General features: G+C 38.2%; 2 protein-coding genes across 9 annotated transcripts in view; both read right to left on the reverse strand.

Moving 5' to 3' along the window:
- The window catches only part of LOC101739913 (irregular chiasm C-roughest protein), a 102,912-nt gene that overhangs the window by 65,108 nt on the left and 15,888 nt on the right, over positions 1 to 21,916 (reverse strand). The window lies entirely within an intron of this gene.
- On the reverse strand, positions 17,239 to 17,871 carry LOC134201223 (uncharacterized). Its single transcript, XM_062675577.1, has one exon. The coding sequence runs from the start codon at positions 17,869 to 17,871 to the stop codon at positions 17,239 to 17,241; it is 633 nt and encodes a 210-aa protein (XP_062531561.1).

Genomic DNA, 21,916 nt, shown 5'->3' on the forward strand with positions numbered 1-21,916 from the left:
TGTGAGAAGTGGCCCCATCCTGTTGAAACCACGTCCTGGCATTAAAGCCTGAAAAGTTTTGCAATTCTGGTATGAAAAACTCTTCGATCATAGCCACATATCGCTCCGACGTAACAGTAACTGCGCGCCCTCTGCCATCCTCAAAGAAGTAAGGCCCTAGGATACCATGGGCTGACATAGCGGCCCAAACAGTCACTTTCGGACTATGTAAGGGCTTCTGATGCTTAAGTTTTGGATTGATGGGGCTCCAATAGCGGCAATTTTGTTTACTAACATGCCCGTTAAGATGGAAATGAGCCTCGTCAGAGAACATTATGTTATTGAAGGAAGTAAACCGATTCAACATTTCATTCGCATAATTTTGTCTTTGAATACCGTCAGTTTCCTTTAATTCTTGAACCAACTGAATTTTGTAAGGATGCATATGTAAATCTTTCTTCAAAATCCGTTGTAACGATGTCCTGGATACGTTTAATGCTCTGGCGCGCTTACGAGTTGACTGTGTAGGATTTGCGCGAATAGACTGTGTCACTGTGTCTATGTTTTGTTCCGTACGTGACGTCCTTGGGCGACCCAACCGCGGTTTATCTAACGTCGAACCGGTCTCCTCGAACTTAGCAACCCAGTTCTTAATCGTTTGAAGAGTTGGAGTGTCGTCAAAGTTGTGTAAACCTTTGTGTTCTCGAAATTTACGCCGCGCAACGGTTGCCGAATTGTCGTTTTTATAAAACTCGCGCACACAAAACGCACGGTCCGCTCCGGTAAAACGCTCCATCGCGACTAAATTCCCAGAAACCGAAGTTACTCCCCCCGCTTCCCCTGCACCGCTCACGCGCGCCCTGTTCGTTTTATTCAAATTTTACTTTTCAAAGGACTTATGGGCCACCCTGTATTAAATGGGCCACGAAAAGGCAATAGGCGTTGTACCATACTGAGATTCGACTGTGGGCGTTTTTTTAATAAAGAAGCGTTAAATGGTTACCAGCGTCCAAAGAGGTTACCAACGTTAATGTCATTCTATGCTTCGGTTCTATAGTACGACTGCCCCACCCTACAAACAAGATAGTGGTATTTTTTATTTTATTTTTTATTGCCTTTGTAGGCAGACGAGCAGACGGCCCACCTGATGGTAAGTGGTCACCGTCGCTCATGGACTTCAGCAATGCCAGGGGCAGAGCCAAGCCGCTGCCTAAAAACCGGTAGCTACCCGTGTGATTTTTCCAGACGGCTTACCACTAGTAATAAGGTAAATAATAATGTATTGGCGAGTTTTGATTTTTATTACCCCATGTACTTCCTTCATCGTGTAAGTCATCCCTAAACATATTGTGCTAAGTACGTGTTTATAATTATAAAAAATGGCAAGTAGCCTACGGGATTCGAACACCCACACAGTCATATCATTCCATACTAGAACACCGGACGTCTTATGTTTTAGGAAACCACGACTTTAAGATCTTGATAAAAAGGACGTCCATACTGAGAGGCCGGTTGCCGATGACAGACAAACACTGACATGTTACTTAACGAAACTTTCCGGCATATTCTTGATTTGTGTTACCCCATGTACTTCCTTCAACCTGGAAGTCATCCGTAAACATACTTTGCTAAGTACGTGTTTAATTAGAAAATGTTGTACCTGCCTACGGGATCCGGGCATCGGCACACTCATATCATTCCATACTAGAACACCGGACGTCTTATGCTTTAAGAAACCACGACTTTAAGATCTTGATAATAAGGACGTCCATACTGAGAGGCCGGTTGCCGATGACAGACAAACACTGACATGTTACTTAACAAAACTTTCCGGTATATTCGTCGGAGTGAACAACGATTAACTTCCCAGAGCTCGAACTGTTTCCAAACAGACATTCGTCAAAATCGGTTCAGGTGTTTCGGTAAGAAGACGTCAACCTAGACAGAGTGCGCGTTTATAACACTAATGAATAGAGATCAACAAAATTGGCTCTAAGTCATTTTGAAATTGGGTTAATGAACTTGAGAGTTGCTTTTCTACAGTCCACTGACAATGATAATAACTGCGAACAAATCACTCACGGTCATCTGGCCCTAATTTAGGATTCCCAGTGTTATAGGTACCAGAGAGTGACAAACTTACTTATACACATATATAGATTGTAAACACCCCAATAAAGAACAAAAAATCTATTCATCACACAATGTTTGCCCAATGTGGTTATCGAACCCACGACCCTAGGCGCAACAATCAGGTCCGCTAACTATTACACCACCGAGTCAGTCAGACAATGGATGGACGACACGTAGACTCCATCTATTCCAAGGTATTTTTAGAGAGGGGCTTCGTATTAGGGAGCTCTAAGCCCCAAACGCATCGAAATAGAATCGGGATATTCTAATTGTGAACGTTTGAAATTTTTAGTTTTTGAATTGGATCTTGGAAATAAGAAAGTAGACCTAAGAAAAAATGGATGGGGAGTGAGCGAAGAAACGGTACATGACAGAGGAGTATGGGCAGAAGAATGATGATAATAATAATGTATTAGATCTTGGAAAATAGCCTTCCTAATTAGAAATTGGTACACACAAAACTTGGTACCTCCATACATGGCTGGGGGATTCCACCACCACCATAATCGTCACGTTCAATACGAGTAAATCGGGCGTTTTATCCTTTTAGGCCCCAATGGTGTTTGTCTCATTTCTCAAGGTGTGTGGCGCTAATTACGCAGCTGTAGGCTCCTATAATTACCAAGTAACCGAGACCACCGTTAACCAATTCCTGCATTTAAAGCCCCTGTCTTAATATATCTTTAGGTGACTTTATTTTGAATTGCAACGTTAATGATGTAGTCTAAAAGTTTACGTAGTTCGCCAAAGTCTAAGCAGTTTACTTAGCTTTTTTTTCAGCACCGTGCACCGGTCTCCCGCTAAATTCGTCTGCATTGCAACGAGACTTTTTGCTTTTATGTCGCGCAAACAAAAATAACCTTTATTCCAAACGGTTAAGTTTGCAGATAACCCTCGTGGGCCGTGCAAGCCATATTCGGTTCAGTTTTTAGGGCACTAAAATTGCATTTCATTTGCATTTTCGTGGGCTTTAAGTGAAAACGCGTGTTTTAACTTTGCTTCGGGTTCGGCAAAGCGTTAAATTCTCCGACGGCTTCGGGATGATATTTCTGGAAGTAATCCTGAAGTTAATGTTATTTTATTACATGTGTATTTGTGACTTTATGCGCGTCCAGACAATGTTCGTCCAATTAACTCGAAACTTTTTTATTTATTTATTTTATAATCCCCTACTTTAGTAGTGGTTAATGACGCTGTGTTTTTATTGGCTACAACAGCTTCCGCGTTGCGTCTCCAAGTGTTGCTGTCATTACCGATGCTAAGCAGTATGTTACAAAGTTTGTCTGGATACATGTGCACTGAGCAAAATTGTCAGTTGATGGCTTAACAAACTAAGGTCACGTAATTTCGCAGAGAAATTAAGCCGCGTTACGTCGCTAGATCGACTCTCTATTAATGCGTATAAAGTCCGGGGCGTCGAAATACCGACTTTTTGCCCAGTTTGATTATAGATATTAGGTATCGACCAGTACTAACCGCGAGCAGGTATAATGTATTTAATAAGTTAATAACATTTATAAAAAACCATTTCAAATTATTGTGCTGTAAATTTATCAATATCTTTAAACGAGCAAGTCTTGTATATAAATATATACATATAATCTGAATCCCGGAAACGGCATCTCGATAATTTTGATTTTTTCTTTAAATAACCAGTTCATATTTTTTTATTATTCTGTCGGTAAGATCGAAAAATATTATTCATATTTCATCATTTTATCAATATGTAATTCGTATTTAAATATAATTTCTAAAAAACACAAATTATCGAAAAAAAAACGGTCATCTGCTAGTTTATCATTAATTTTGGTACATACATATATTTTTTTAAATTATATTATAGTTTTTTATAAGGTACTTTAGTTTTCAAAAATACTTTAGCAACATCTGCAAAATATGTGAAAATAAGCTCAGCACTAAAAGGATTAAAGTTTATATTTCGTCAGGTATACAGGACCAACAACGCCTCAAACTGTAGCGGTTGATCGCGTGAGAGCCTCACATGACGTCAGGCACTTTGTAATGAAGACATTAAAACTTTGACAAACGCAAATAAAACTCAAGAAGCCGGTGGTCCGACCATCAAATCGAGTACTTAAGGCGCATGTTGCAACTGGAAGGCATAAAAGGCAATAACTCTTACAATTACCAGTTCGAGAATTTAATGCGTAATTAAACAGACCGGATAATTAAGGTAATGATAGTTTTTGGATTAGTGTTTTTATTGCTTATGAGCCGTCGAGCTGTCGGAATAACAGATGATAAGTGATTACGGGAGCGTATTGATGTCACGTAGCGAATGCATGCGATTGATTTGTGAATTGGCAAAATATGGTGTTATAAACTAGCAAATTCGTGTTGGCTTATAACTCTATTAGCTCCAGTAAGCAATTTGTGTGACATAACTGTTTTGTTAGCCTTATCAGAGGGTCAAAATAACTCAAAGGGCAATTTCGAGGGTTATGCTTTTCTTTTTATTGCTTAGTTGGGTGGACGAGCTCACAGCCCACCTGGTGTTAGAGTAGTCACTGGAGCCTATAGACATCCACAACGTAAATGCGCCACCCACCTGAGATATAAGATCTAAGGTCTCAAGTATAGTTACAACGGCTGCCCCACACTTCAAACCGAAACGCATTACTGCTTCACGGCAGAAATAGCCCAGGTGAAGTACCCACCCGCGCGGATTTACAAGAGGTCCTTCCTACCACCAGTAACTCAAAGTTTCCCTGTAAGATCGAACCAAGAATGAGGAGATTTGCAAAAGAACTAAGGTAACATAGGCTGAAGGATTGCGGGATTAAGGGGCAGTGGATAAGGTGCATTGCTTTGAAGAATATATGGCCGCTGGAGACAAAAACTTCTCGAGTAGCAACCGCGCGAAAACACAGCGAGGGTATCAACAACTTGTTTTGCCATTGACATTGACCTGGTCCTGCCCAGTCCACATCCAGCATTTCATATCGCCTTTATTATTGTCGTACGACTGAGGTATTGTTCCTAGCGGAAATTTTAATATTGTGCTAGCTTCAATCTGTTTTATATAAAAAGTACTCCTTAATATATTCGAAAGAATTATTTGAACCGTCAATATTACATAGTTTTAATCGCGAAAACAGAAGAAAATAATATGAAATAATTCAATATCGAAATTAATAAGTGCAGATATCAGTTTAGTAGTTATTGCTTATCTATAAAAATGAATGGCTGTTCGTTAGTCTCGCTAAAAATCGAGAACGGCTGGATCGATTTAGCTAATTTTGGTCTTGAATTATTTGTGGAAGTCCAGAGAAGGTTTAAAAGGTAGATTAATATGGAAATGCTCGGAATTAAATAAAAATAACAATTTTGTTTTTCCTTTGATGTGTCCCCCGTCGGACGGGTTCCTTTGGTTTGTTTTAAGTTAATTTTATACAAAAGTTTAGGTCTTTCATTTATCGATTCAGGCACTACGAAGTCTGCCGGGTCAGCTAGTACTTAATAATAGTCAGAAAAGAAAATACGACATCTCCTGTGTGTTCTCAAAGAAATATTTCCAATGGCTTTCTTAATGTTTCATATTTTAACGATACTTCTTTCTTGTGAAACAAAACACCTCTCATCGGATGCTTCGTAATGATATATCCATAGTAATTAAAACTAATTGGAAACTAAAGCAGATATAGTTTGATTGGGGCAGCTCTTGAAGATTAAGACCGGGTTACTTTGATGAGCGGAGCGGGTAATCAAGGACTAACGCCTGGCTTGTTTTTTTTTTTTCTTAGATGGGTGGACGAGTTCACAGCCCACCTGGTGTTAAGTGGTTACTGGAGCCCATAGACATCTACAACTTAAATGCGCCACCCACCTTGAGACATAAGTTCTAAGGTCTCAGTACACTCACAACGGCTGCCCCGCCCTTCAAACCGAAACGCATTAATGCTTCACGGCAGAAATAGGCAGGGTGGTGGCACCTACCCGCGCGGACTCACAAGAGGTCCTACCACCAGTAGATATGACATAAATTAATTTTCTAAATTAGACTAGATTTATAGGCGGGCAAACGGCCAGATAATGTTAAGGGGTAACCGGAATCCGTGATATTTGTTTCGGACGTAACAGCATAAGGAAAAAATAATCGTTTATTGAGAAACATATGATTTTTCAATTTGACATGTTAATGTCATGATTATGCGAACTTATGAATGGACAATGGCCATATATTTCATGCCGGAAACGCGTTTAAGAAACATTTTAAATTTACAACATTTCTTGTATAGCCCGTCTGCTCCGATGCAACAGGTTTTAGCGAATTTATAGTTTATTTATGAGATCCAGTGATACTGAATTTTAATTTATTTAACCACAATAGCTTATTTGTGTTGCTGGGCTTTTTGTTGGACTGGCTGAGGGTCAACGTCCTCCTCGGTTCAAGAATGTGTTATTTATATGGCTCTAGAGAGTTCTACGTTATGATCGGTTCGTTTATTTTTCTCTTGTTGGATCTATGAGGTCACAGCTCACTGAGAATGGCTACTGGATCCCGCAAACCTTACACACCTTAAGACGTTAGGCTGAAGTCTCAAAAAACTACTATAACATGGACCGATTCTTTCTTATTATCTGTGAAAAGAAACGATTATTTATGTTCAGTATCCGGGTATACTTGGTCATACGCATAACCACTATAAGCACAGCAGAATATATTGGCGGTAGGATATCTTGTGAGTACGCGCGGGTAGCCAACACCCTGCCTATTTCTGCCGTGAAGCAGTAATGCGTTTCGGTTTGAAAGGCGGGGCAGCCGTTGTAACTATACTTGAGACCTTAGAATTTATATCTCAAGCTGGGTGACGCATTAACGTTGTATATGTCTATGGGCTCCAGTAACCAATTAACACCAGGTGGGCTGTGAGCTCGTCCACCCATCTAAGCAATAAAATAAGAAAATGGCTTGTGGCTGTTGTATTGAAACTTTAATTTGCTATTAGTGTCCTTTCCAGTCTCGGAGGGCACATATGTATATGATAAGTAAGATAATTATGAAATTTATGTGTACAGCTTTTGCTTTGGTACTCGATCGAGCTGGCAGGCAGCTAATGTAATTAATAATTGAATTGAAGGTTGTCTTATATATAAAGAACCTATCACTCTTCAAACAGGAATGACTGTTTTGCGGTAGTAGCAGGAAAGATGGTGATACCCACCTCTGTGGGCTTCCAAACATGCGCCACCACCAGAAAATACCAATTAGCGATTGCAATACACTGGTACAGTCAGCGAACTGATAATGTCACCAGATCTTTACTACAACCATATGAATAACTCAAGATTATGGTAATTATGTGCGTGGCTTCGAAAACTAGGAAAACGGAGGCAAACATTTTTTTTTATTACTTATATGGGTGGACGAGCTCACAGCCCATCTGTTCAAGTGGTTACTAGAGCTTATAGACATCTACAACGTAAATGCCGCCAACCACCTTGAGATATGGGTTCTAAGGTATGCACCAAGGTATCCACCTTGAGATATAGTTACAACGACTGCCCCACCCTTTAAACCGAAACACATGACTGCTTCACGGCAGAAATAGGCACAAGGTGCTGGTACCTACCCTAATGGACTCACAAGAGGTCCGACCACCAGTAAAAACTACTTTTATCATTACATTATTGTCGGTTTTCGCGGCCACAATGGACTAAGGCGTTCTCCGTCGACATTAGAATACTGAGGCAAAACTACCCTCTAAATAATCCTAACCCTATAAATTATTAAAATTTCTGTAGCAATTCTCCCTTTTCTTGCTCTTATCCCACATTACGTGGAGTCGACAAAGTATGAAATCTTTTTTATGCTGCATCTCTATGCATTTGTAATGAGTTTTACGACTTCTTAGGTCCTCGTGACCCTTTACTAAGTACGGATCAGAACTCGAGGAAATCCCCTTTGCTCAGGCTTGATCGCCTTCCTGACAGGGGTGATATTTATTTGATGATTTGAATTATAATGATTATGAGTTTTGCGACCGACTGCTTACCTGACGCCATCCCTTTTTAGGTTATATCGCCATATCCATGATATCCATGGCAACGTGCCATAGGGAGGGACTATTTTTGTTCCCTCTTTTGGTACTTTACTTTTGCTTTATCCATTTTTGGATCCATGATTTGCATTTTATGCATTGCATTATTATTAAAATTTACACAAATCTATGTCTGTGTGACATTGAATTTTATTTTTTATTTATTTTTCTGTATTGAGTGTTTCGATATTATGTGCAATTAACTGAAACAATAATATTGAACTTGAAGCCTCATTCCCGATTACAGACAGTATATTTATTATAAATAACTAATAAGAAGAAGAATAATAATTAAAAGAATAATAATACTGTTTCTAATAATAATTAGAAAGAGTTTAGGCGTTTGTCTTGTGTGTAAGTTTCCGACAGACTTGCCAATATGCAAGTCCACAAAGGGTACAGGAACAATAGCTCCTAAATTGGATGAGTTAATACAAAACTGAAAACTATAAGTTTCAGCCGACTCGGTGGTGCAATAGTTAGCGCCTCTGACTGCTGCGTCGAGGGTCGTGGCTTCGATTCCCACATTGGGCAAACATTCGTGTGATGAACAGGTTTGTTTGGTCTTTGTCTTTTTTTTTATTGCCCTTGTAGGCAGACGACCACACGGCCCACCTGATGGTGAGTGGTTACCGTCGCCCATGGACTTCAGCAATGCCAGGGGCAGAGCCAAGCCGCTGCCTTGTCTGGCTACTTATTATCTATATATGTGTGTATTTAGCCGTTTATAATCATAACTTAGAGCCGGAAGATCGTGCGTGATTTGTTTGCAAATATAATCATTATAATAACTATGAAAAGCGCGACTAAAGAAGAGGAAAAGTATTAATATTTTTATTCAGTTCATCGACAAATATTTACGAGAATCGCTCCGCTTATGCTCTATAATCTCTGCTGAACCCACTTCAATATTAAGAAAATAAAGTTGATGCGACACTGATAAATATTGTTTTCCCTTAATAAAGTTCTGGTTTAATCGCGTCTTTAATTAAATTAATTAAATTATCTCGAACCGGAATTTTAATTGCTCACCGTTAATGCAACGACTTTGGTGATCGTTTGGGAAGTGTTATGTCCCGTAAATCTTTTTATATTACAATTTTCGTTAGTTCTATAAAATATTTATAAAGGTTTTATTTTTGTTACCCTTGTAAGCATACGACCCACCTGATGGTGAGTGGTTACCGTCGCTCATAAATGTCAACAATGCCAGGTTCAGCTTAGGTTCCTATGAAATTGTCTTTTCATTTCTATACTTCATGTTTCAAGGTAATTTACACCTCGCCTTTTCGCATTAAAAGTTTAAAATTTTACAAAAATATTTGAAGTTGAGTTAATATGCGTAAACATTTGGTATCACCAGTATTTTTCTCATAAATACTGTCAAAAGAGCGTAGTTTAGTTTTAGTTTTGTTTTTAATTTACCTATGTTTTGACTACTATTAACAAAATTAATACATATTTTTATCTTAATTTAAAAGACAGATAATGTAACTGGTAAAAAATAAAATAAAAAATGTTGCAAAAATATGATTAATATTAAAAATATTACGCCATGTCAAACCTTTAAAACACTCTCCTGTAAAATTAGTAAGAGTTTGAGATTATACAGTTTTAATGCGAGAAGACGATCTGATGACATTCACGCTCTGTCAAACTATCAAACTTAATAAGAACTATTCCTAATATATACATATAGTATATACATAGGATACACTAAAATATTTTAATAAAGCAGTAACACGATTTACGGTAGCTAGAAATGATAAATAATCAGTATCAATTAAAGCTTGGATTCGTTTAATTAGACGGCATATTACGAAGGCACCAACCTACCTACCCTATTTCCCGGAAGCAACAGAATTTAATTACATTACGTTAACTGTTTTAGAATCGGATTGTCGTGTGTTCTTTATAAAATTGTGTAATCAAACGAGTATTGCAATACGCAATGAGAGAGACGGGTTCTGCAATTAGATTGATGCACTTACCAATGACTTTTATAATGTGCGATACGATTGATTTTGTTAGAATAGCTTCTTTTTTTCCTAAATTTTTTTTTGGAACGAAGTTCCTTATGGGACTACGCGGAGAGGTACCCTAACCAGGAAAAAACGTCCGTAACGTAAGATTTTTATTAGTAATGCACACAGTGTACGACTTAAGTTTGTAATAACGTACAAAAAATAACAGTTTTTTATCATTCATTGACTACGATCTCAGAGCGTTCGTTTGCGCAATACACTAACTCTTATGCAAACAACCGTGAATGAAGTGTACCACAATAAGTTCGCACGTTACCGAATGACCATGGGTTGTTGCGAAACCTCCAGTTTTATTTTTTATTGCTTAGATGGGTGGACGACGTGATTTGACGTGTAGGTGAGCTAACGGGACTCAAACCGGGAGTGTTGCTAACACTGGCCCTAACAAGTGCAGTGCTTCGCAGAATCTACCACCGGATCGGAAAAGCGACCCACTGAGAAGATCCAGCGAGAAACTCGGTGGGCTGCGTCTAAGGGTTAATAGAATAACGCGTGTTTAAGTCACAAAGTTAAACACAGTGATATACGAGGAATGTCTTCGAAGTAATGTTATTATTACCTTTAATAGCGGAAATAAAAAAACACACGCCTTTACTAATCATTCTCAATAGCAAATAATTTTGTGTAACACTTTTTCCAACATTTAATATCAATAAACTAAATTAAAAAAAAACAAAATGTGTGCAATTCACACGTGATAGAAGTGAAACCTTCCAAAATTAAAATACAATTATCCTAAACGTCTTAAGTATATGTAAAATTTTGTCATTAGTAAATAATTGTAAGGTAGCGCCCTCTGTGAATTTATATTTTAATTTCACGTATAATCCTAAATTAAAATTCACTACAAGAGCTTTCATACACACGTTAGTATTAAAAAATCTCACAGATGGCGCTGTATTAAATAGTATGTATATTTCTGTCTCATTCTTTGCTGGCTTCATCCTACACATTTTTGTATTTGTGTCTCTTACCTGTCGTTTTTTCCGTTGCATCCGGTTTGAAATGACAACGATTCTAAAGAAGTTTTCACTTCAAAAATCAAGTATTCTGGAATTATAAAAGTATACGTCAAGTTTTTCTATACTACTGACGGCTAACTAAAGTTAAAGAGATATTTGAAAGAATTTGAAAGGGCGTCTGTCGACGTAAGATTTTAAGGCACACACGTACACATATTTCACACAGATGAAAGTCAAGTTCTAAACTGCATCAATATAATATGACAAGCTTTTAATTGGCAGTGAGCTTGATGTGATAAGAATTACATTCAAACACGGGTCAGGATTTAGGTTGGTAAAAACAATTAAATGGGATGCTATTTTAAATTAGATTTCCGTTTTATAATCGCATACAGTATAAAAATTAATATAAAAATTATATTTACTATGTATTAACCATTTGTTTTAGAGATACAGGGTGGCCCCTAAGTCCTTTGAAAAGTAAAATTTGAATAAAACGAACAGGGCGCGCGTGAGCGGTGCAGGGGAAGCGGGGGGAGTAACTTCGGTTTCTGGGAATTTAGTCGCGATGGAGCGTTTTACCGGAGCGGACCGTGCGTTTTGTGTGCGCGAGTTTTATAAAAACGACAATTCGGCAACCGTTGCGCGGCGTAAATTTCGAGAACACAAAGGTTTACACAACTTTGACGACACTCCAACTCTTCAAACGATTAAGAACTGGGTTGCTAAGTTCGTGGAGACCGGTTCGACGTTAGATAAACCGCGGTTGGGTCGCCCAAGGACGTCACGTACGGAACAAAACATAGACACAGTGACACAGTCTATTCGCGAAAATCCGACACAGTCAACTCGTAAGCGCGCCAGAGCATTAAACGTATCCAGGACATCGTTACAACGGATTTTGAAGAAAGATTTACATATGCACCCTTACAAAATTCAGTTGGTTCAAGAATTAAAGGAAACTGACGGTATTCAAAGACAAAATTATGCGAATGAAATGTTGAATCGGTTTACTTCCTTCAATAACATAATGTTCTCTGACGAGGCTCATTTCCATCTTAACGGGCATGTTAGTAAACAAAATTGCCGCTATTGGAGCCCCATCAATCCAAAACTTAAGCATCAGAAGCCCTTACATAGTCCGAAAGTGACTGTTTGGGCCGCTATGTCAGCCCATGGTATCCTAGGGCCTTACTTCTTTGAGGATGGCAGAGGGCGCGCAGTTACTGTTACGTCGGAGCGATTTGTGGCTATGATCGAAGAGTTTTTCATACCAGAATTGCAAAACTTTTCAGGCTTTAATGCCAGGACGTGGTTTCAACAGGATGGGGCCACTTCTCACACCTCTAACACTGCTATGCCCGTTATCCGTCAACTTTTTCCTGGCAAAGTTATCTCTAAGAGAGGAGACATTTCCTGGCCTCCACGTAGTCCAGATCTGACCCCGATGGATTTTTTTTTGTGGGGCTACCTTAAGGCTAAAGTATACGACACAAACCCGCGGTCAATTGAGGCCCTAAAAGAAAACATCCGCAGAGAAATGACAAGCATTTCAGCAGTGACGTGCCGCGCAGTCATCGACAATTTTAGACGTCGTTTGCAAGAGTGCCGTGATCGCAACGGATTACATTTAGGAGATGTTATTTTCAAAAAATAATTCCCGTTTTTTAAGCTTTTTATGTAAATAAAAATTTAATTCATAATGTAATTAGTTTTATTTTAATAAAATTTTTTTCATATCAAAGGACTTATGGGCCACCCTGTACATCAAAAAAGTAGTACATCATTCTCCTGCCATTCTGCTTTCTCCTTCCATACTCCTCAATCATACACCATTTATTAGTTCACTTCCCTCTTACACATATTATCGTCTTTCACGCAATCCATCAATTTCTTAGGTCTACCTCTTCCTCTATATCTTTCCATGTGCATAGTTAACACTCTCTTACCAAAAAAAATGTGTAAATTGTGATGAAACACAAGCATGTTATCTATACACTTTTGTCTAATATTATAAATGCTGTTGACGGGCATAGGTAGACGGGCATAGGTAGACGGGTATAGGTAGACTGCTATATATATCCCATAGTCACCGAAGCTAAATCACTTTTTTTTTTTTTTTTTTTTTTTTCCACAGGAGAAAATCGCCGGATCCCCACCCGCGCGGCAGGTGGGGTATGTGGGAGTTGAACCTCACTAAAAACTCCTGCCGCTCACAACCGGCGCCCTACCTCGGACCGGGCCAGAGCCCAGTCGGGGCTATTGAAACGGCGGGACAGGGTTGACGCAGAGCACATTACATCCATCCCACCGTCCCACGGACGCCGGACCGGTGGCCGCCAGCGAAACGACCACCGGTTCCCTCGTTCAGCGGGCCGAGAGCCCGCTTTGATGGCGCCGCGTTACACCTTCCCCCAGAGCGGTCGGGGGAACGCGGTCTACCATCACCCGGCTTCCTATTGCGGGTGAGCGTGCAGAGCACGCCACCCCTCGTCTGGGTCCCTCCCCGCACAAAACGGGTCGGACCCCTAGCTCTTAGGGGGCCAGGTCACGGATACGACCCCGGTCCCGACCCCCTGCTCGGCGGCGGCGGGTTTCTGCGAAGCTAAATCACTTAGTAGGATCTCTAGATCTCTGTCTCAGTTTCATTTTTTTTCTTTCTTTTTATTGCTATATGAGTGGACGAGCTCACAGCCCACCTGGTGTTAAGTGGTTACTGGAGCCCATAGACATCTATAACGTAAATGCGCCACACACCTTGAGACATAGTTCTAAGGTCTCATTATTGTCACAACGGCTACCCCACCCTTCAAATCGAAACGCATTACTGCTTCACGGCAGAAATAGGCGGGGCGGTGGTACCTACCCGCGCGGACTCACAAGAGGTCCTACCACCAGTAAGTATCAAGTTCAATATAATAAAAATCCTATAAAATACGATTAACATGTCGTATCCGTTAATATAAAACTAACAACGTAACGATATCGTATCGTATATTATAATTGGAGTGATAGTGACTTGTCCGTCGCGAAGTGTAAACGCGTCACTCCACACACATGTTAGACCTGTCCGACTAATTGCCGAAGATTTGTCTCGGATCCACCGGGCTTGCTTTTGAAGGAGCGTTTACTTTGATCGTTTGAGCTTGTACTAGTAACTTTTTGGTAGGCAGCGGCTTGGCTCTGCCCCTGGCATTGCCGAAGTCTATGGGCGACGGTAACCACTCACCATCAGGTGGGTGGGAATATCAACATATGAAAACTCGTCACGTTCGTTCTAAAATACTAATCTTCAATATCTGTTTCTTGTTAGAAGTAAATGTATACGTATATTGGCGATTTTCTATAAGCAGCACCTTATTGAGTGAGTTTGGGATAGAAAGTTGATATAAGAAGTTAGTCACTTTTGGTGGAAGAATAATGGAATTCAATAAAATTAAAGCTTTGAACAATTTTTATTTAAACATTATTACTATAATGTATTATAGTTTCAATGCAAATCCTGACCGGTTGCTAGTTTGTTGTATTCATCACCGTTTTTAATACGCTTTTATTAGCTTCAGACGTATGTATGTTAGTATGTAACGGAATCTTTGAACATGATTTTGAACCCCTTCAAAACGTCGAATTAACTCGAAATATGGCATACTTATTAAGGACCGATGATAATTCAATATTAAAACAAAATTGAAAAAATTGAAATTCAACTAAAAAATAAATAATAAAAACGTCTTTTGTTAGTTTTTTTAAACTATTATTTATTATCCTGATTTGAATACAAGAATACATACAATACAAATATAAATACACTTTAATACCGAATGTACTTCGCAATCTGTGACCGAAGCCTATTACATTACATTAGTCACTGACCACTTGAACAACGAGGCAATCTACTAAGACTTGTCAAAAAACAGAATGCAAAGGAAGCACCGAACTCACTCGAAGTATACACTTCCTTAACATTGAATGTACACGAATCTCGTCATTCACATACCTAAGCGGTCTTGTAACATATACATATTATTAAACGTAGGCATGATAAGCTGGTTCATTATATCAAAGCGAAAACTTCCTGTGATTTTACACACATTGTCTGCTACTGTAATAAGGAATAAAGTTAACAAAAAAAACGTATGAAAGCAGGCGAGTTTTATTGGCCATTGTCTCTGCTTGACTCCAAAAATCGCGTAGCTTTCCTATTTTTTTAGCTGCAGAGCCGTCATACTTCTCATTATGATGGTTAAACCAACCATTTTATATTTAAATTTATCCCTATCTAATTTTTGATGGCTTCCAGCTACGCGCGTAGTGGTAGGTGAGCTCACTGGGCTCAATATGAGCGAACTCGGTGTCACTAGCAAAAGCAGTGCTTCACTGAATCGCAACCCACTGAGAAGATCCGACAAGAAACTTAGTGGGCTGTGTTTATATCTATACTATAATAATAATAATAATAAGCCTTTATTGCTGTTAAAATTTACAATGCTTATATCTAAATATTATATATATATATATATTTTAATGCTAGGAAACAGCTTGTCTCTCGACATAGGCCTCCTCTAATGTTTTCCACAAGGTTCTGTCCTTTGACTTTCTCAGCCACTCTCCGCCAGCTATTCTTTTGAAATCATCTTCCCATCTTTGATTTTTTCTGCCTTTACTTCTATGGCCATCTCTTGGGTACCATTCCGTTACATTCTTTGTCCACTTTTCTTGTGTCTCTCTTAACATATGTCCTGCCCATCTCCACTTTTGCATTTTATGTACCTTTTCGACGCTTTTTAATTTTGTTATATTTTTTACGTATGTTAGTCTAATTTTATCTTTTCTCTTAATTCCAGTGATACTTCTTTCTATATTGTTCTGACATATGTTTATTTTATTTAATTGTTTTTTTGTCAATGCCCATGTCTGGCATCCATAGATCAGGCATGGTAGAATGCACGTATTGTATACTTTTCGTTTGTCTTTCATAGGCATATCTTTATTTTTCATTATTTCACTGAGGGACCAGTATCTCTTCCAAGTATTGGCTATTCTCCGATCGATCTCTTTTTGCATAGTGTCACTTGGCGATATTAACTGCCCCAGGTAAACATACTCTTCCACATATTCGATTTTTTCGTTGTTAACGGTGATATTATAGGTCTTCGTAGAATTGGTCATAATTTTGGTCTTAGCGGTATTCATCGATAGCCCTGCTTTTGCACTTTGATCTGACAGTTCTTGTAGCATATGCTGCAGTTTTTCCGGGCATTCAGAAAAGAGGACCAGATCGTCCGCAAATCTTAAATGGTTGAGATTTTCACCGTTGATGTTAATGCCATTTTTTTCCCAATTTATATTCCGGAATATGTTCTCCAAAACAGCCGTAAATAGCTTAGGCGATATAGGGTCTCCTTGACGAACCCCTCGTTCTATTGGGAATTGTCTACCAGTTTTTTCAAGCCGCACTTGTGCTACACTTCCACAATATATGTTTTGAAGAATTTTTATGAATTTGGCCTCCACTCCTTGACTCTGTAGTGCTTGCCAAATAAATGAATGTTCTAGAGAATCGAAGGCTTTATTAAAATCAACGAATCCTACATAAAAGGATTTATTGTATTCTTTGTATTTTTGTATGATTTGTCTTACAACGTGTATGTGATCTATCGTTGAAAATTTGCTTCTAAAGCCGGCTTGTTCCTTTGGTTGGTTTTCATCAAGTGTAGTTGTAATTCGCGAGAGTATAATTTTAGAAAATACTTTATACACATTGGACATCAAACTAATTGGGCGATAATTTCCAATGTCTCCTTTGTCTCCCTTTTTGTGTAATAAAATTATAGTTGATTTTGTCCAATCGGTGGGTATATCTTCAGTCTCAATAATGTCATTAAACAGTTCAGTCAATATCGGGGCAATGGTCGATGCAACCGATTTTAGTAGTTCGTTGGTTATTTGGTCAGATCCAGGAGTTTTGTCTATTTTTTGAGAATTGATTGCTTTCATTGTTTCCTCCGTCAAAATTGTAGGTGTGATATTAGTTCCTACAGATTCTAGTTCATTTATTTAAGCTCTTCCGCTCTTGTTGCTTTTATATAGTTTCTTGTAATAATCTGTAGCCAACTCCAGTATTTCTGGTCGTTTACAAGTGTAGTTATTTTTGTCAGTCTTTACTTTTGGCATCCAGTCCTTTTTTACTGTTAGTTCTTTTATAGCCTTTTTAATTCCACCTGTCTTCTCTATGTGTTTTTTCATAGTGTTGTCCCGTTTAATTTTTCTATCTTTTCTAATTTGTTCATTTATTTTCTTACTAATTTCTGATATTTTGTATTTATCCTCCTTTCCTTTAATGAGGTTTTTCCTTTCTTGAAGTAGTTCCTGTGTTTGTTTTGAAATCGCTCTATTATCTTCTGTATTAGTCTTTCTTGTCGCTTCTTTTAATATTTGTATGAACTTATTGTATTTTTCTTCAATGGATAAATCTTTATTGAAGTGTTGGTTCTTTGCCAATAATTTGAGATTCGCTGAGAGTGCTTCGCTTTCTCCCGTACACACTATCCTTGAATTATTGATAAGATACTTCCTTGTCCTTTTCATAGGTATCCCAGTCAATGCAGCACGGACCATTTTATGATCAGAGTGGAAATTTAAGTTGTGGATAATTGACACATCCTTGAAAAACTTAGGATTATTTGACATGACAAAATCGATTTCGTTTTTATGAATGCCATTTGGGGATGTCCATGTCCATTTTTTGTTTTTCTTCTTTTTGAAAAAACTATTAAGAATACTGAGTTTATGTTGTAAGGCAAAAGTCACTAATCTCTCTCCGTTATTAGTTCTTTTGCCTGAGCCATACAGTCCTATAGTGTATTATTCTCCAAAGTTATTGCGCTTTCCTATCTGACCGTTAAAATCACCCATGACAATTATATTTTTATGCGAATTTTCAATGGTAAGATGTAAATCTTCATAGAATTTTTCTATTTTCCTTATGTCATCTTTCTTGTTCGATTCTGTTGGAGAATAAGCTTGAATTATAGACCATTTTTCAGCATTTTTGACTGGTAACTCAATGTTTAAAACTGCTATTCTCTCTGAGACACCTTTGATTTCTCCTATTTTCTCGGCAAGTCCTTTTTTTACAAGAAAGCCGACTCCGTAGAGCCCTGGTGTCTCGCCTTTATAGTGTAAAATAAAGTTTCCATAGTCTTCAATTCCTTCTCCATATCTTCTCATTTCACTTATTCCTATTATATCCCATTTTATATCTGATAAAGCTAATTCAAGTTCTTGAAGTTTTTCAGGAGTTCTTAATGATCTTGCGTTAAAAGTGGCTATGTGTATATCTAAAAATCTCTTCTTTTCCATTAGAGGGTGTTGGTCATTCTCCCCCACGAAGACCAATCGGCTTGGGAGAGTTGTTTTTGTTTCTATTGTTTTTCTTTTATATTCATATGTTAGTTCCTTTTTCCGCCCGTCGATAACTCGTTGCTATTGTTTTTGACCTGTCGTCAATGTTGTGAAAGAGTTAGACCGTCATCAAATCGAATGCATTCGTTCTGTTATTCTTGGCTGAAGTTGAAGGTTGAATTTTTTTGGATTGAGAGTTTGTTTGTGGTGAAATTGAGAGTTCTCTCTTCCTCGAGTCCTTGACGTATTTATTTTCTTTAATTATTAGTTTATCATATCTTAAATAGGCGAAATTACCTTTTCTCCGTTCTTCCATGAGTTGTGGTAGTAAAGCCTTACGTTTTTCTAAGGTTTCTTTAGAGTAATCTTCCGTGATATGCAGGTCTTTTAACTTTCTCTTATTTTTCAATATTTCCGCTTTTTTCCATCCAGTAGTCAAGCATATTAGTATAGGTCGGATTACCTTTGATGGATTACCTTTGTTTGTTTTACCAATACGATATATTTTGTTGAATTCATAATTTTCGATTGCTATGCCTAATTCTTTTGTTATTGTATCTTTGACCTTGTCGATAAGCTCGGGTGTCGATTTCTCGTCTTCTGTCAATCCATGGATTATTATATTGTTAGTTTTCTTATCTCTCTCTAAAATTTCGATTTTCTTTTCCAAGTTCTCTACTTTTAATTTTAAGTATTTATTTTCCTCTAAAATAGGTTTTAATTTCTCATCCATTTTGTTCATTATGGTATTGGTTATGGATTCCGATTGATTTTTCATCTCAATTTTCATTTTATCGAATAAGAGTTGAAATTGTTCTTCCATATTTATACGTGTAATGGAACGTAATGGTAATAATCAAAATGATATCTTGGCAACTCTATACTAACTGTCACTATCGAATTTCGTATTTGACAGCAGACAGTTTGACAACGAAATCTGTAGTACCAACATAAAATCTTTATAAGTTTTAACCTCTAAATATCCAGGTTTTGTTCACAATATCGTTAATTCCAGGTTTTGTGCCACGAATTTAGTTTAGAAATACTCAGTGTCACTTTCCTTAATACTGGGATGCAGCTTGCCTGCGGGATTTCACCTCCAAGTATACACTTTTATGTTTTTAATAACGAACAGATACACAGCGATGTTTACGACACGACTACCGGAAACGGAAAAAAATCTATACTATACTAATATATAAATCTACAGTGATTCTTACGTTCGATGAGAACGGGGACAGGTGCTTGAAAACCCTATCCTCGCTGAACTCGTCGCTTGCGACGAAGGGCTCAACGAGTAAATTAACCCATAGACACAGCCCACTGAGTTTTCTCGCCGGATCTTCTCAGTGGATCGCGTCTCCGATCCGGTGGTAGATTCTGCGAGGCACTGCTCTTGGTAAGGCCAGTGTTAGTAACACTTCCGGTTTGAGCCCCGAGAGCTTACCTACTCGCTAAGGTAAAGCTGAAATAGCCTCTCAAGCCTATCGGCATAGGAAGGGAAAAAAGGCCCTAACAGCATCGATAATGGATCGGGAAGAGCTAAAACATGTTCTTAGGACGAAGACGGCTTTGAGTGTTGTCGTCTGAGTCGGGTATGTAATTAAATAAGAGAGTTATCGTGTCGCGTCGCTTATTCGAAGAACCATTAATGTAATAAGATTCAACCCTCATTTCTCAAGGTAGGTAACGGCCTTAATGTTGTACAGTACCTGGCAATAAATGCTGCACTTCGACAAAGAGACAATCGGCCAATTTCGGCTTCGTAGAACTTTGTCTTGGTCGTACACAGTGCATGTGATTTTGATCAGTCGTCCAACAGAGACTTCCTTCTGGACTCATCTAGTATAAACGTAGAGGAAATAACCGAGTGAAGACTGACTCAGTGGTGCAGCAGCTAGCGCCCCTGACTGTGGCGTCGAGGGTCGTGGGTTCGATTCCCACATCGGGAAAACATTCGTGTGATGAACAGATTTTTTTTCTCTTTATCTGGGTAATTAATATCTATAGATGTATTTATTTAAAAGGTCTTTTCTGCTACGTACCATCCGGCTTTGGAATGAACTCCCCTCCACGATGTTTCCCGAGTGCTATGACATGTCCTTCTTCAATCGAGGCGGAGAGTACTTAACGGTAGGCATCAGCTTGGTCCTGCCCCTGGCATTGCTGACGTCCTTGAGCAATGGTAACCACTTACCATCAGGTGGACCATATGCTCATCTGCTTACAAAGACAACAAAAAAAAACTTATATAAGTATGTCAGTCTCTTATCTATATATTAATACGTGAAGCAAAAACTTTGTATCCCTTTTTATGAAAATTGCGCGGACGGAGGAGTATGAAATTTTCCACACTTATAGAGAATATAGAGAAGAAGTGCACAATGCTAATATTTTTTTTTAATAATGCATAAAAGATACATTAAATTAGTAAAGAAAACATTACACACAATACATACCATGTATTTGACGCACACACGCATGCATCATGCATACTATTTATTGTCAAACTTTTGTTCTTGACGTCTGTGGTCAAATTGAGATTAAATGTTGTTTGTCTTTGTTAATATTTTTTATAGTGTAGTCTTGGCTAAAAATTGTGATTATAGAAGTATAAAATACAATCATAATAGTGTACAAACATACAATTCCAATTAATTATAGTCAAATTTCGACTACTGCGGGACCTCTAGTATCCATAACACAGAGAATCCTAAATTTGGGGCCGAATTTGTGCGTGATTTGTTATTATTATTGAATAACATAACTAATTAACTAACCGTAAATGTTTAACGGAGGCCATTCTTACGACCGCTGCAAAAAAAACATACATAATTAGGGCTTGAAAACGGTCATCTTGAATACAACAGAAGTGTCGTTTCTCGAAGGCGAATTACAATTAAAAACTGCTCCTAATTACACGTAAGATATTCCCTATGCACATTACGCTTACGTGCGTGTCATTAAGCGCTTTTTTTTAAGACCCCAACCGGTTTTGGTTCGAGGTATGAGATGTCAAAATGAGGTGTCATTTTCTCGAGCGGAGCTTTATCATTGAACAATTAACTGTATTTATTTAATGAGGGGATAACTGGAAAGTCTAGACAGTATAATCTTATGTCGACTTAGTTTACAGAATGGAGGACAAGTTTTTCATTGTTATTGCTGTAATTATGTCAGTTGTATTGGCATAGAATATTTATATTATGTATATTATTATTACTGTTTTTACCGACGGTTTCACATAGTTTTGTTGTAACAAAATATAGCCCACGAGAATGGTTTTTTCGCTGGATCAAGATACGCTATGTACATTTTTAGTATGAACTAG

The sequence above is a fragment of the Bombyx mori genome, chromosome 24 (genome assembly GCF_030269925.1).
Source record: "Bombyx mori chromosome 24, ASM3026992v2".
NCBI classification, from domain to species: Eukaryota; Metazoa; Arthropoda; class Insecta; order Lepidoptera; family Bombycidae; genus Bombyx; species Bombyx mori.